Source organism: Hyposmocoma kahamanoa, unplaced genomic scaffold (genome assembly GCF_003589595.1).
Source record: "Hyposmocoma kahamanoa isolate Upper Pololo Valley unplaced genomic scaffold, ASM358959v1 180, whole genome shotgun sequence".
NCBI lineage: Eukaryota > Metazoa > Arthropoda > Insecta > Lepidoptera > Cosmopterigidae > Hyposmocoma > Hyposmocoma kahamanoa.
In genome coordinates this window covers 380,382-398,364 of record NW_020653711.1, presented here as the reverse complement: position 1 = coordinate 398,364, position 17,983 = coordinate 380,382, and the positions used below count along the sequence as shown (strand labels likewise).

At 35.9% G+C, this 17,983-nt stretch overlaps 1 protein-coding gene across 1 annotated transcript in view; it reads left to right on the top strand.

Annotated features, from left to right (window-relative positions):
* Positions 1–17,969, top strand: part of LOC113226021 — a 62,762-nt gene extending 44,793 nt beyond the window's left edge. The window contains exon 2 of the mRNA XM_026458528.1: positions 17,393–17,969. Within this exon, the coding sequence (XP_026314313.1) occupies positions 17,428–17,958 (531 nt within the window). The 5' untranslated portion in view covers positions 17,393–17,427 and the 3' untranslated portion in view covers positions 17,959–17,969. The remainder of the gene's footprint in view (positions 1–17,392) is intronic.
* The last annotated feature ends 14 nt before the right edge of the window (positions 17,970–17,983 follow it).

Here is a 17,983-nt window from a genome sequence, read left to right as displayed (position 1 = left end):
TTTGGTCATTGCTACATGAGAAATCGTTTAGATGTAATTAAAATTTTGTTTATAAAATAAACCGACCTCAAAAGTACGTGGAATTATATTTATTTGACAAGTTTTGTTGGAATCGAATGAGATGAAACTAGATTCATCTCCTAGTTTGCCACCCTTTTATTTTTAGAGGTGTAATATTTTCTTCAAATTTAAATGGGACCAATACTGGGGTACCCTCTTTCCAACACAGAAAGAATCATCAAAATCGGTTGACAAATGCCAGAGTAATCGCATAACATACATACAAAAAATATATATATTGTCGAATAGAGAACCTCCTCCTTTATTTGAAATCGGTTAAGAATCTCAGCGGCTAATTACGTTCGTAAAATCTTTAAAAAATTCATGTAAAATTGTCATTTAACAGATGCGGCCTTATCAAGCTTAGCACAAAAAACATGTAAAAGAACATAGAGAACGAGGTTCAGATTACAGCATATGTATGTATCAATATGAGGAGTACTTTGTCACGTAACTTTTTCTTAGTGTCCTGCAATCCCGCATCCACGTTGAATTTGAAGAAGATAATATCCTATTACATCAGGGAAGCGAATACAAAGTTTTCTGAATTGAATACAGTCTAGATTATCGTTAAAATTCATATAGTGTTATAGCTGAAATTTCATTCTAACAATTGCAGCAAATATTCAATTTTAAAGTAGGTAATTGGTATGAGTCTTTATAAAAAACATAATAACATGAGCAGCGTCCTGAAATGACCTCTACAAAGACGTATAGGTTAGGTGGTTACAGAGCCGATTACGCTTAGAATTCTAACCATCAATCCAACCTCTGTTATGCAAGTATGTGTTGAAATTTGCACAAATTTGAGGCTTCACTACAACACAAATAGAGGTAATGGTAAACCATTATGCTAGTAGCAGAGTAACGACGGTACTGGTTAATAGGTTAGGCGACACAGTTTGTAGTCAGTCATAGCTATGTTGATCACAACATGTTTGTTGTTTAAGAAAACAATTGCCATACGATTTGATGAGTATTGGAATTCCCAGAATGCAGACTTTTATTTATTTATTTTCAAAGTATAAGAAACAATTGTACATGGTATGATTACATTCGTTGTTAAATGCAAACACCAACACAATTCTCAATATGGCGGCCGGCTCATATAGACACTGCCTCAAGATAGCAAAGGAGGAGCCGAACAAACGCAGGCGCAGTTCAAACGAAATAAAACTTCACAATTCCAAGATAAAACAAACAGCCAGTAGGACAAACGATACAACCACACTATCGAACAACAGTCAAACGACGAAAAAAAAAGACTTATGTCCTGAACGCTAATAACTTATCTGCTTATCGGTATTTTACAGGATACATCACGGAGCATGTACGATGGAATTGCATCTTCTCTTTTTGATCGTCTCCCGACGATGGGACCAGCCAACCAGCCAGCGCCTAGTCTCCCAACTAGGCGTTGGCTGGGGATCCACTCCTATGTAGTGGATATTTCAAAGATTCGCACTAACCATGTCGCTTCCACATTTACACGGCGAACGGCTATGGAGTGGAATTCCCTGAACGCTATAACTACCTTTTCAAGGCAAGAGTGATTAGGCTTTATTTACGTGTGCATGCTCCATCGTCGACCTCATCGTCTTTCTACATCAGGTGCGATGGAGGTCAAATGTAGAAATTTGTAAGAACTTTAGCGCGATAAAATAAACAATAGCAGATATTATATCCTCTATAGAACAAGAAGATATAAATAACAATACCATTGACTAATATAAATTCAAGGCACGTATTTAAAATGCTACCATTCAAAGTCTGACACAGATATCGTTGCTAACATTATTCATAAATTACCTTTGTTCAAATTCAAACTGTGCTTTTTGAGTGAGCGGGTGTTTAACGAAAGAATTTTAATAGTATTGAGTGTTCCGCATATGGTTTAAAAAAAAACAAATATATTCGGAATAGTTCTTCCCAATAAGATTCAAATAATCCACCCATTCGCACGAAGCATTTTGCTTACTAATGTAGTAGCATCGTAGATCACATCAAATAACACTTAGTGTTCCATTTCGCAAAACCGTATCTAGGAGTCGATTCAGAAACCTTACGATAACTCAGTCGTCGACCGACTCGATTTGATATCGTACGGTTTCATTTAATTTTTATTCACAACACCCGAATCGAATGTCAAACTGTCGTATTCAAAACCGAACCGAAGTGACGTCACTCCCGTACGATTACTCGAACTCGACCGGCAAAGGCTACAAACCTTAGTCAGAACACAGTTGTCGAATGAAAGTTACCGTCCTATTATTTACAAAGCAAGAATTAATATGGAAAACGCTTATTGGTTAAAATAAAGTCTGGATTTTGTTGATTTTATTAATTTATTTTAATGTAAGACTAATGCATTCCTACATTTTAGGCCTAGGCTTAAAAATGTATATAAAAGGATTTTCATTTTTCTTATAATCTATTTCACCGACTAACTCCGTAAACGCTGTTGGATAAAGATATCGTATCCAAATCCGAATCGAACGTTTAACTTAATAGCTCGAAAAGCGCCCTTCGATTCGAGAACGATATCGATACACGAATCCGGCCGGATCGAAGGAATTCTTTTATGTTCGATCTTTGTATTAATAATTATAACAAACTAGTGAAGTAATTTCATAAAAATAATTGAATATCAATTCGATAAAAATTTAGGATATAGTGAATAGCGACATCTCTTGCCAGGGCTGGTAGCTGTAAAGGTATCACTGATTTTATTAACTGGGTGATAAAACTTTTATTAAGTTCAATCAAATAATTCATCTCGTAAGAGTATTTATTATACGCATCAATTTCCAATGATAGTTGTTTGTAAAAATTGTAAGTGTTCGTTTTTCTTGTCTTTTTAGTTGGACATAGTTATGTTTTAGTGCATGTAAGTAGAGATGGATTTTTACCCGATATCTGTCTAAGGATAAATATCCGATAAATGTCCGTTTTTACTGAGTATTTATCCAAAAACATGGATAATTATTTTTTTATGTTTTTTATAATAAAATTCATTAGAATTAATTTTTTATTAAAAAATTACGTTTTTGCGATTCTTTTATATAACAAAACTGTTCTACCTAAGTTTTTTGAATCGAATGGTATAAAAAATTCGGTTGACAGCAACTTACCAAAATTAACTGTAACCCTTTAGCTGACCTATCCTGCGTTAATAAAGTGCGACCCAACTTTCTGGTCTTGGGGTCTATTGCGTACTAAATAAAGTCATATTTGGACTTGAAATAGCCTAAGGATTCTCTTTCACATTTCACACACAAAATCTGTTTATAATTGTGTAGGCACAAAAAGAGTTTTAAAAATATACTTTGTTTTACTAAATATAAATAAGAAAAAACGATTAAAAATATTTATCCACGTTTTTGGACAAATATCGAGCAAAAATGGATATTTATTCTGAGTATTTAACCCAATGATATTTATCCATGACCCATCTCTACATGTAAGTGTTTGTAGCAATTACATTGCTTGTAAAGGTATGATGAGGTATAATAAGTAATAATGTACTTTGGTAAACCTAATAAATAAATAAATAAACATTAGAAGCGCGAAAATAATATCTCACGCTTCTATGTCGCTTCTCGCGCAATGTCATGCCAGCGCTGCTGATGAGGTTATGCCCAAGCGTGTGTCTTTTATTATAAAAAACTGAAAGACCTCAAACTCAAGTAATCTTTTTTCATATAATATTAAGTGACGGGTCGAACAAGTCCTGCGCCTGATACAGTGCCACTCAGAGCTTGAAATCGCAAAGATCTGAGGAGCACTGCCACTGCACCTGTCACCCTGGGACATAAGTTGATAAGTCCTATGTGCCTGTAATTTCACCGCGCCCAGTTACACGAGAAGAAAGTTTTCGCGAGGCCGCCGCGCGGCGACCGCCCAGTTGCCACGCCTTTATGTACATTAATGGCGAGTCTGAATTCTATTTAAATTCCTCTCAATGGAATTGCCGCGCAGCCGCCGCCCGGTCGACGCGCGGACTTCGCGCGGGCCGCCGCGTAGTCCAAATTCAAGTCAGGGTACCCCGCGTGTCCGGAACGCTCATTTAAATTAAAACGTAAAAGCTAAACAAATAGAGCGTATTTTGCCACGACATATTAGACGCAACGCGGACTCCGCTCTTCGACCGCGCGGGGTGAGCACGATGAAATTCGTGTCGAATAAATGCGCCCTTACCCTTCAAAACCATACCCTTCAAACAAAATTAATGCTGACATTAATGCTTGGTGGCAGAAATAGGTAAGGTGGCAGTACTACCCTGGACGAACTCTTTAACAAGGAGCTCTACTGCTACTAAAATGAATTTTGTTGTAAAAGTTATTTTGAAATTAATGTATTTGAACTTTAGAACGTGAAAATATAATCAGTGTTTTCAATTAGGGTGTTTTGTGTAATTTTTAACGATATCAAACATGAGCATGAGTTTATATGAACCCTGCCACACTGAAACGCGCGGCGGCCGCGTGTCGACCGCCTCTGTGCGCTCTGGCCACACACACTTATACATTTCGTGATGTATGGTGCCAAAATAATACTTTACTTATAGAGGCAAGAGATAAATCTGGGAAAAGAGGCTTAACAGGTGTTTTAGCATTTTCTTTTGTTCTGTAGAAACTAAAGTCTCACGAATAGCTGTCATAATCTGAACGCTATCGTATATATGTAATTCCGTTCTACAACTAACTGTAGGTACTCATAAATATAAACAATTTTAATAACCTTAACACATAGCCATTACAGCAATAACATCCTTCAAAAAAGTTGTTGCAATATAGTTATTTTATTGCGTCCACTTACAAAAGTAATTACGTTCAATAACACTCAATCATCAAATTAGTAAAACAAGTTTCTATATATTTCAGGGTCTAGATGCATTCATCTAAAGCAGGGTTTCCTAACCTGTGGTCCATGGACCCCTAAGTGGTCCGTGTAATGAACGCCGGGGGTCCATGACTAGCCTACCCAACATGGTTACATTAATACAAAAAATGGTGTACAATATATTGTGAGTAAATAGGCGCAGTGTGACCTTTTTGAATTTTCGCGCCCTTTGACGGCTATCCATTATAGGAGCGAGCTAGACGCGCGTCAATGCATCTTACGAGGCTTTCTTATTTTATTTATTATTAAAAATTTTATTAATTCTTTTCATAAAATTTTTACTTATTAATCTAAACCGCGACACAACACAAAAACTTGCGTAGGTTTCTCCGAGCACCGCAAGTAGTTCTTTTTCATCTTTTCGGAAAGGGTCCGTAGGCTCTTTGAAATGCTGAGAAGACAAAAAAAAGGTTAAGAAACCCTGATCTATAAAATGCCATTGCGTTCTGAATAAATACATATTTATTTACAATTTAACATACGGCAGATCTAATTTATCGTTTTATATCAGAAGTATCGACGAGTACTTCGGAATTAAAATTCTTTAATCAAACGTATGCAATTTCTAGATTCTTTTACTTGTATACTTGCCGTTACGAGTTTCCTCGCACATTGCAAGAATATCTTCTAGAGACCAGTAACGGATAAACAATGTGTCCGAATCCTCCAAACTTTTTAAAGAATTTTATAAACGTTGAATACCGGGCTGCCTTACGAAAAAGCATCTAAAAATTTAATTAAATTGCCAGAGCCACCGTGATCGTTGAAAAATCCTAGCAAGAATTAAATACATTTTTAACTGCCTAAAAATTATAACATTGCACCAGACAATAATACCATAATTGGTAATCCTGGTCTCCCATTAGGGAAATACCATGTATTATGAGTACCAGAAGAACGGAATTCACTCCAGGGCACTACCCAAATAGTATAGATGTTAATAGATAATATAAATTTTACTACAAATTGGGACAAAAGTAATGAATAGATTCAGGCGTTTCCTTGGGAAAGTACATGTTAACGAAAATTAAAGGAAATTAATTTGCTAATATGCGAACCCAATTTAGGTTATATTTATTATCAAGAGACAAAACTCAAAACGAACGATTAGAAAAATAAATTTTAACAAACTAGGTAGCGATGTTTGATCAAACAAATCGTATTGCAAAACTTGTCAGGTAGGTGAATAGTATGACCTACGACGTGTCGGGTGGCATTCTTTAACTGTTTCTCAATCCCATTAACCTAAAATCAGGATTTCTTGTAACATGGCCTCGCTTTAGGTGACAGTATTTGCTAAATGATTGATTAACCGTACACGTAACCAATATTGGGCAGGAAAAGTAATTAGTTTTAAACGAACGATTAGAAAAATGAAATTCAACAAACAAGGTAGCGAAGTTTGGTCAAACAAATCGTATTGTCAGGCAAAGTATTGGGCAGGAAAAGTAAATAGTTTTAAAACCATTATTAAACCCGTGAAACTGAGCAAGTAATCAAATAATGTAGTGGACAGTAAGTCGATTTTTGTGATGAAAGATGTTAAAAGGAACATTTGGCCTATAGCTAATGCTATTGAAGTAACATTGGGCAAAACAATGCTATTGAACAAACACAACAACAACTTATTAATAATTTACGATTTTTTTTTATTTCTACGATGTATACTATTTATACTCGGAATTAGTAGAGGTGAAGCTGCAGAGTCTTGAACACCACCGTAAAGTTGCGTGCTTATCGGTGCTTATCGGCGTGTATTATAATACAGGAAGTATCACGGAGTGTGTGCGAAAGAATTGCGCGAATTCATTCCGCCTCCCCTTTCCTTCGTCGGGGACCAGACATAGGATGGGGTTCCACACCTATGCTGTGACTATTCCAAGGATGCGCTCATAGCGTTTCGCTTCCACATGTATGTATATGGTAGACTTGTTCCCAGAACGGTATAACTTGGGCCTTTTCAAGGCGAGAGTGAATATGCATTACTTAGATGCTCCGTCGTCGATTCAATTAAAAATAAGCTGTTGTATTATGCAAAAAAGTTTGAATAAATATTTGTTTTATCTTAATGACGGGACGAACAAGTCGTGCGCCAAGTGATAAACGACACGCCTGTCCATAACAGTTTAAGTGTCGCTCAGAGTTTTAAATAGCAAAGATCTGAGGAGCACTGCCGCTGGGCACGTCACTTTGAGACATAAGTTGAAAAGTCCCTTCAAACTCCACACTCACATTACTGCTTGGCGGCAGAAATAGATAAGGTGGAAGTATTTCCTTAGACGAACTCTTTCACAAAGACGCGATTATGCTCATAATGTATCCAAGTCATAGCAAGTGAAGATACGTGGTCTCTGCCACAACAGTTACGAGTCACGAGAAGTGCAATGCACAATAACAACAAATTATACGAAAAACACTAGTTTACGGTCGGTAGCAGAGAGTACAGTTAAAGAGACGGCGACAGACCGTGGGTCTTCTCAGAGAGATAACGGGTCTATAATCTCTAGACCATTACCGCGAATTGCACGGTTACATACACGTAACAGTGTGCCTAACAGAGGCAAAAAATCTAGCGTAAATGTGTTATATTTTAAGAATAAGATGGAAGAAAAATTGAAGAATCATTATTAATTTGCAAAGTTTTACTATTTTTTTAAATTTTTAGTGGCGGAATGAATCGTTTACCTATATGTTTAAAGAGGGTTTTGTCCAATTTACACCCTCATAATGACACAAACACAAGAAAAAGGTAATAAAACTTAAACAATTAGGTTTGACTGCTCTTAACTCCCGAACCTACTACGTTTTTAGTAGCACTAGAGCTCCTTGTGAAAGGGTGCGTCTTAGGAAGTGTTGCCACCTTAAATATTTCTGCCGCCAAGCAGTAATGTGAGCATTATTACGTTCCGGTTTTGAAGGGTAAGGGTGCTGGTGAAATTACAGTACACATGGGACTTTTCAACTTACGTTTTAGGTTGACGGTCGCAGTGACAGCGCCCATAAGATTTTTGCGATTTAAAGCTCTGAGTGGAACTGCAACTGTTATGGATAGGCGCGTCGCTTACCAGCAAGCGCACGACTTGTTCGTCTCGTCACTTGATATTATTAAAAAAACGTGCAATGTTGCAATTGCAGTTATTAATGTGCTATAACAAATATTTACATTTTTGTTGTTTTTCGTTTTTGTTGTTTCTTGATTGTTTTACGTATAACGTAAACCAGCAAAGTATGAAAGTGGTCACTTCCCTATTATTTTACATTGAGTCTGTTCACACCATGTTCCGTGCCGAGTAAAAGAAATGAATTTCACACCGGCTCATAGCCCCGCCCTTGGGAAACCCTGTGTCGCAGGTGGCATGGACACACACATAGACAACCACAACTTACACCCAAACTCTCAAGAGAAATAAATGTAGACCAAAGTAATCTTTCTCCTGGCCCCCGGGCCGGGAGAAAGATTCGATTCCCGAATCGAATCCGGGACCTCTGCATGGTAACCGTTCGCCGTTCGGCCACGGAAGTAGTTTAAAATATGAAAAAAGTTAAAAGAAAAATAACTAAATTAAAAGAAAAGGGAAGTCTTTAGCAAACAATGAGACAACGCAGGCTGCTAGTGAAAAGCTAGAAAAATTAATGAAACATTATATGAATTTCTTAAACTTAATTCCTGTGCATTGCAATCTAGTTTACTAGATAGATCTAATTGTTATATTCGAATGTTCCGGAATTAATTTGTATGCTAGAGCATTATTAATACGTTTTTATTCTTCACACTTTCGAGTTAGCGGTTTCAGCTCCTCTGACCATAAAGGCCATTTACATTTCCACCTATCTACCCATCTCTGGATTTCCTTAATTGAAAGTCAGTTTTTAGACTGAATCAGAGACCGTCACGATCTAATAATTTCGAGATTGGTTCAAGCAGAAGTATTGTGTCATATGAATGTACGGCTCGAAGAATGTTGCTTTATCTCAAGATGTTTTATAATGTCACAAATGTATGGACGTAAATAAATGAGACATAAACCGAAATGGACGAAAGGGACTTAACACTCATTCATCAGAAAGTGGGTACTACTATAAAATCGTGCGCCTAACGGTAAACTACACGCCTATCCATAACAGTTGCAGTATCACTCAGAGCTTTAAATCGCAAAGATCTTAGGGGCACTGCCACTGCGCCCGTCACCTTGAGACATAAGTTGACAAGTCTCATGTGCTTGTGATTTCATCAGCACCCTTATCCTTCAAAATCGGAACATAGTAATGCTGATATTACTGCCTGGCGGCAGAAATAGGTAAGGTGGCAGTACTTCCCTGGACGAACCCTTTCACAATTTATATTAAAAAGGAAATAAATTTTGTTCGTCATCATCAACCCATTTATACGTCCCGCTGCTGGGTATGGGTGTTCTCTCAGGCGAGGGTTTTAGTCCCAATGCGGGTTGGGCACTACTATCTTTTTCCGATGGTTGTGACTTGGGAACTTTCTTCGCCATTCAGATTTCATCACAATGTTTTCCTTCACCGAAAAGCTCATGGTAAACGAATTCAATTTCTCACATAAATTCCGAAAAGCTTAGAGATTTGAGTCTGGATTCGAACCACGGCCTCTGCTTGAGAGGCAGTAGGTCAAACCATTAAGCTACCACGGCTTTTTATTTATTTTTTAATATTTTTCACTCCATAAAAAACATGATATGAAAGCTGGTATATATATAATCTCCTCTACTACTTTTCAAACAAACCACTGCTTCAGTCAGTCATGATCATAAGACTTGTAAAACATCGGGTTGTTTCCGAAAAAAAAATAAGTTTGATTTTAAATTCTGTAGCAAATGTTTACTTTCTATAAATAAGTACATGTTACGATGTTTCCTACGTCGAATAATTACCACGTGAGGCCTGAAAACCAGCAAAATGCTAAGGCTTTCATCTATTTGCTCAACACAGCTATTATTTAAAATGCTAGTATTGTGGTAAAAATGTACTCTTTTTATTTTATTTCCAAATTGTCTGAATCCTTTTTTTTTCAATTCTTTGTAAAACCACAATATTTCGTCATACAAATTCGCACATACGAAACAAAATATTGATGTTTACCAAACAAACAAAGAACTTTAAAAGCACTTCAAAGATCCGAATCGTCAACATTTACCCTCGGAGTTCGTTTACAATTCACTTTCTTAAAGAATTACCGCCCTGCTGGATCCTGCCTCAAAGCATGTGGCTTTTAAAAATATTTCTGATATTTGCGTAGGTGATAGCTTAGTGTATAATAGGTTGCATCTCAGTTGAAAAGTCAACGGTTCGAATCCCTATGGCGACATGCAACTATTGGTGACGAAAAACATCTTTATGAAACCCGCATACCGAACGCGAACCGCGAACCGACGACGGTTCACAACCCTGAACTATCGTTTTAAAGCAGACCCGTGCGCATCCGTAGAACGTATAATGGGTTGAGAATAACAATGATGATGAAAATTACAATAAACTAGCCTGATGTATGCCACTGCTGGGCAAACGCCTCCTCCTGATCCCTCCACGCATCCTGGGTCTTGAGCTAACTGGACTCAGCCTTGTCGTAGGCGTCCAGTTGGTCACGCTACCGCTTTGTCGGTCTGCCGCAGCGCCTTACGCTTCTGGGGCTCCACTGATCTTCAGGCATGCTTCAGACATGACCAGCCCAACTCCATTTCAGATGATAAAAATGATGATGATAAAATTTCAAGGTCATTCTTGGACTAGTATTCACTACCTAATTTCCGTGTGTAAGAAACTTTCCAAGTAGAAATAGAAATGAGACTTCAGTGACTGTTATAAATTATATTATAAGATCTTTCACTATAAATCCAAACAAAACAAAAAACGTCTGTTCTAGTCAAAAATGCTTTTCGTAATGGCGGACGCCTATCACCGTTCCGTTGATATCGATGATGATGTTATCGATTTATTTCTTATTTCGATGAAACTAATTCTTAATGACGCAAAGTAAGTTTTCTAACAAAATAAAATAATATAATGTCACGATACGCTAACACGTGGTAATTTTTATTATTTAGGTATTCGATTTTTTTATTGTGCAATATGATTTAATATTCGAGTATTTAATATTGTAATTATTTAATAATTACACGATAACAGACTTGAACATATAAATAATAAAAATTGCCACGGAAATTAGGTAGTGAACACTAGTTAGAATGACCGTTCATTGTTTACTATATACAATGTCTATAAAGTCGACACCAAAACTGGAAAACCTTATTTCAAAACAAACAACATTTTATACTCCGGCTTTGCAATATTTTCGTTCTTTTAGACACAAAATTTAAGTTCCTAAGGTTTTGTAATCCATACAAAAATAAAAACGGATAACCAGAATACAGTTAAGATTTGGCGTAAAAAAAACCTAAATTATCTGTTTATACTACACCACACATATTATATAATTTTTTTCCTTCTGATATTTTGTATTAAGTTAATATAAAAAATAAGTGTTTTCAATTATTTTTATAGCGGCGGGGGTTAATGATTGTTTTAGAGTGAACTTTTTATCGTGCCTAAGTGGGCGGTGAGGCAAAAAGTTTGGGAACCTATGATTTACATGTACAGAATCACATTCTATATGTACACAAAATAAAATGTCCTTGCCCTTCTTAGCAGTCTGAACTTGTTTGCCACGGTTGTTTGTGCCACAAACGGAACAAAACTGTTTGTTCTCTACGCTTGTTAGAAATGGTTTCGCTCACTGACCACGGTGAATACTGATAGGTGGAACTAAGTTGCACATCTTTTTATTCTTGAATTATTGTTTGAGATTAAGTTGTGTTCCAAGATATCTGTTCTTTCTGCTACCAGACGCTTTTTCATATTACTGTAAGCTTCTGTATTACTGACTCTGATTTACTCTTGTTACCGTGGTACGCTGATGTCTCTTTCGAGGTATAATAATGTTAATAAAACATTTATTCATAAGCACATTTATAATAAAAGGGACAACATCTTGTAGGCATGCAGGGTGGAAGTGGCTGGCGCAGAGATTGTATCAACACTGCACTAGATTCCTTCACGTTTGGATTCCAATTTCCATTTTTCATCAGGTGGAATGGAGTAATTTGCACGTCATGTAAAAAAAATATAATAACAGTTAACAGTTTCGGAAACATGGAATCTAGTGCTAATGAAAAGGATGGAGCCTCAGCACTATATGCTGCTTTTCAGATTCCACCTTCATACATGGACATCCGCTGCTGACAATTATCAAACTTCACAAGAATTATACAATTTAAATTTGTAGAACATGCTTAAAACTAATTTATTATTTCGATGAGCGCACGAGTAAAATTATAAGTAAAAGAACATTAGATACCGGATACAAACGGCACTGGAACAGGGTTCAACTTCTTACATGCTTTTAAACTTACTTAGGTGACAATAAACTAAGAAGAAACTTCGTTTTAAGTTTCTACTAGATGTGTATAGTGTAAGTTTCTTCCATAGTATGGGAATACTTATGTCTCAGGATGACGGGCGTAGTGGCAGTCGGCAATGCTCTGAATGGCACTGCAACTTAATAGGCAGGCTTGTCGCTTACCACCAGGCACACGACGCAGCACGGTTTTACTTTGTTAGAAGAAATGTGTACTTTATTTAGTAGAGAACATTATAGTTCAGTATCATATTGCATTCTGTAAAGTGCGCCAGGCGCTGTTTGCTGCATCTTCCTTTTATTTTTTTGTTTAACTTATCGCATAACATACATAAAAAAAACACAGTCGAATTGAGAACCTCCTCCTTTTTTGAAGTCGGTTAAAAACCAGGCGTCAAAACGGCCTTATCTTGTAGAGGACAAAGTTTAGAGAGCATTGCTCGTTTTAATGCATCGCTGCATCGCGCAGCCAAGCGGCGGCAGCAATGTGCGGTGACCCTTATTCATACCACTATGTATTTGATGCCATAAATTTCATGGTATTCCTTTAAGAGATTGTGTTATTTCAAAGGCAATAAGCCTTATTGATCCTTTCGAACGGCATCATAAAAATATAGGAATTTTTTCTCATCTGGTGGATTCGATTCCCAGATGAGGCAAGCCAAATTTGTCTTTGAAAGCAGTTTTACTTGCTTTTAAATATAGAATAGTATCTCCTTGAAGCAAAATGTCCTATCTACAATATTTAAAATATTTTCCCTCAGCATCCCATAGCCGTGAGGCGACCTGTATACTAAAATTAAATATCAATCAATATGTACCTAAACCATCGTAAGCCATTAATAAGTAACAATTTATACCATATTTAACCGTATGTAGAAAATTATGTATTCTGTACATTGTTAACAGTACATAATATGGCTGCTTTTGCTTTCGCTTTTTTATATTCCTTATTGCACTAAACAAATACAAAAGAAATTAATTGTACATGAGATGCGAGATTGTATACGCTTTTATAATTCTAATGCCACTGTACTATTTTTTTTAGTTTAATTACTTATTTATGTACACGTACGCATAGAAATCTCGAATAGTTGTAATTGTGAGCATATTGTAGCTCTTACAATAAAATTTAAAAGATTTACATAGTCCAACACATTGTATTTACACTAACTGGGAAAAGAGCTGATGATATTGAAACAGCTGAACAAAGATAGCTAAGAGCATCCTGATTAATACATTATTTAAAAAAATTACGCTGGGGATCAGGGCCTCAATTCTGCTAATTTTTAATGGACTTCAAAAAAAGGAGAAGGTAGAAAATTACCCATAAACGTGTACAAATATTACACAGAGCAACCTCTAGAGCTTCTTGCTCGTTCTTCTCAGGTAAATCTGCCTTACGAATGAGTAATAGAGTTAAAGCAATGTAACGATTTCAAGTGTAATTTGCTTACTTAAGAAATAACGATAATTTGAGTTTGAATCGCCAGTTCCATATTTCGCATTTTGAGCTGTATCTCATATCAAACTTGTTCTATTAAAGAGTTATTTATAATCACATACAAAATACTAACGCAGAAAAATTTCAGATCGGCGGCTCTGCTCACCTTGTCATGACTTTTGCACGTCGCTTTTGCATTTCCGTAACTTTTCAAATGTTGGTATCAAAAACCAATTTTTTTGCATGTCAATTATGCTGATTTTTCTTAACAATAAAACTGAAACTAAGTAAGATATAAAAAAAACCGATTAAATGGGGTTATATATCTCATTTCGGTGAACCCAATTATATTAATACCTCAATTTCCCTAAAAATGTCGATTACGTTACTTATAATAAGGAGGGCAGAGCTAATGAGGAGAGTGAGAAGGTGCCTTTATATAACTGGAATATTTTCAAAGTAATAACTATTAACCTTGTTAACGCAAAAATACAGTTCATTTACAAACATGTAAAAGTTCGTTTTCTAAACATAAAAGTGACAGTAACGGTCAGTTCAGACAACAATTAGCACTTCCACACTTGACACATTTGAGAGTGAAACTTCCAAGTTACAGAAACATTTAGCGCTTAATCATTGCGTCTTCGTGTTCAAAACAATCTAATAATGTTTAAATTACAGCAATATTGTATAATATAATTAATCACGTCGTCGTCGTCGAGGATAGAAATTAACGCCAAGAGAAAGTTATTATGCCTCTTTTAAAATGTAGCGTTATTGTACGTAAAGGCAAATAGTAAAATTAATCTAAAATAGTAAAATAATCTAATTGAATGAAAACTATTCGATTCCGAAAAGAGATCAAATGTCTCTCAACCTCCTTTACTTTTTAAAATAATGAGACGACACTTTAAAAATTTTTATATTTCAAGAAAAAAATATTGTTCTAAATTTGACTCGTGTTTAAATTTGTTGTTTGTAGAAAGACTTCTATCGGAGTGCAAGTGGTCGGACCTGTTGATTTCTCTCGTCTCGATTTCGGGTCCAAAGTTCACTGCCCTACTGACACGTATTTAATTATAGAACACGATGCTACGTTAATTACGTTTCAAAAGTTAATTACGTTATATTTTTATATCATATTATACTCGTACTATATTATAATGGTAGTAGTATATGTATAACACAACAAACTGAGTATCAACATATTACAATTTCATTATTTAATCTTAACGAATAAGTGTGACAATAAACTATACTACTGTATCATTGACTTACAAATAAATGGACGACGGGTCTAATACAAAAACCACGAAAAAAATGTCCCAAGTCAACCTATTCGAAATTTAAATTGTTATGTCATCGCAGTATCGCGCTGTCCATAGAACAAATGAAGACTAAAGCGGAGTGTCGCGCTCTGTATACGATTTTAGCGACTTACAAGTGCGGACACTTTTTAGCGCGGACCCGACGTCCATATAATTGTAAGTCAATGTACTGTATATAGATAATAATCTATGCCATGTTGTATTAGGCAGTTTACACGTTTATGGTTCTAACTTGCCTTCTAACTTCCAACTATATACAAAAGACAAACATAAAAACACGTTTTAAATCAAAACATTATTATACTAACATGCTTTATCGGTTATCTCTAACGGTAAGCAAGGCCAAGGTCATCGACCAGCTGTCTGGGAAAACTTCTACCAAAACGCCGCTGGATGGCGTTAGGATCGAGTTAAAACGCGCTATCGTTTTGTTCACAAGCCTAGTATGAGTAGTCTGTAGCGAAATTCTATGGTTGCCATCAGAAGGGTCTTAACTGACTCGACTGAACAGCGAGTGATGAGCTCGGATATGAATCTTTGTGATTCCAACCCGCTCGCTCGCAGGTCAACTATCGCAGACCTGCGTGTCGATGGTCTGACGCTGTTTTTTTGGCCAATTTTAAACTGTAGATGTGACTGATATAGTGTACCTTACTATACACGCAATAGGTAACTTAGTTAAAATATTCAAACATTAATTCTTCATCATCGATCTAACCCATTATATGTTCCACTGGTGGGAACGGGTCTCCTTTAAGGAAATGGTTTAGACCAGTCATACTCAAATGCGGCCCAACAAGCTTTTATGTGCGGCCCGAAACAGGAAGGTTTCTAAACTTCAAATCTTCAACGAGATATATTTAGGTTTTGTGTTTTATTTATTACGTGGGAAGTGAATGAAAAACCTAAGTTTCCACTAACGATTTTTAAACGGATGACCTAAAAAAATGTTGCGGCCCATATAACTAAAATAGCAAACACAATTATGCATATGGCCCGAACGAAAAAAGGTGGAGTATACCTGGTTTAAACCGTAGTTCAAAACACCTGACCCAATGAGGGAAGCCATACGTATATGCGGCCACAGGAATTTGAACCCTCAACCTCTATGATATGAACGTTTACAGTGGTTTACCCACCGAGCTATCGCTGCTTTTACCTTTTTTTTATCAAAAAAATAAAGTTATTACCTAAGTAGGTACCACATATTTCTTGTATTCTTAAACAGATTATGAAAAGGTAATTTAAGTGCAAAAACAATGGAACATCATTTCTGTGGCCATGTATAGGTACACTTCTATAATAAGATTCCGGTTGATATTCAAAATTTGCCATTTATGAGGTTTAAAACTATAATGAAACAAAAACTTTGCTCAAAAGGTTTATTATACAGTTTCTGCGTGTTTGGATGACAAAAACAAAGAGTTTTGTCCGTAGTGACCCTCTTAGCACTTGGAGGTTGTCTAGCTCTATTTGAAATAAATATAGTAAATGATAAATGAAATGTATACATGTTTATTTACAAAGAGCAGAAGCAAGTAGAATTTATTCTATGTAACGATTTCAAGTATAATTTGCTCACTTATGAAATAAAGATTATTTCAGTTTGAATTTGAGATCCTAGTTTGGACAGAAATGATAAGGAAATAAATAGAGCAATGTATTTGCATGAATGAATGAAACAGAAAGCTTTTAGGGAAATTAAGTAGCAAATGCAAATAATTTCATACCATTTCAATAAAAAGCCGATGAACTACCGCTTATCTTACCTGTAAAGAAAATATAATAATTAATTAGTAAATATTATTATAAGACAAAATTAGAGTTATATGTTTTAATTTTAAAATCTATACCCAACCGTCGCGTTGGACTCCCGAAAAATATGAAAAAAATTATCTTATACATTTTTCATAAGTTCAAATGATTGGATTTAGCTACTTGTATAAATATAATTAAACATATAAGATAAGATAAATTTATTTCTTATACATTACTTAATCTCATACAATACATGGAAAACAAATGTAAATAAAGCTATGATATTATAAAAACAGTCAATAAGAAAGGAACCTAAATTATACAATCTCCAAAGTAAAGCTATACATTTTAATATTAAAACCTAATGTGTAGTTGTGATGCCCAAACTAAGTTAATGTGTACCTCTTTAAATTATATAGGAATATTATAACAAGGAAATCAACACGTTCGTTTGAATGTTTTCAGAAACCAGTGCCGAGAGCGCGCGCGCGCACATCACCATGGGCCAAGAACAGTCATACGCTTCACACGCTAGTGTGGCTTCAGCCAGACGCTACTCCAAATACGATAAAGACGCCAAGTACGAAGACCCCATACAATTCAGGAGCCCCCCTGTCGACTACCGCGCAGACGAGAAAGATTATAAACGACACAAAATTAGACGCAGCGGCGATAGCTTCAAAAGCGACAATACAGATAGTAGCGGATACAGAAGTGGTTCAAGTGCCTACGAATGCCGTTCAGACAGATCCTCTAAAAGTGATTATTACTGCACGTCTCTATACAAAAACGACCATTACAAAGACGTCAACAAAGAAATATACAAACCAGTAAAGATAACAAAAGAGCAACGATACAAACTTCAATTGTTTGACGACAAGGAGGATTTGAAAAGTGAGCGGTTGAAGAGTTACTTGAGTGACACGGAGAAGGCGCAAAAGTCTACACAAAAGAAGTGCGGCATAAGAAACTATACACCGAAGATTCTATCTGACGAAGAGCAGAGAAAAAAGATTGAGAACTGGATATAAGAGAGTAATAAGCTAGTAATTAAGT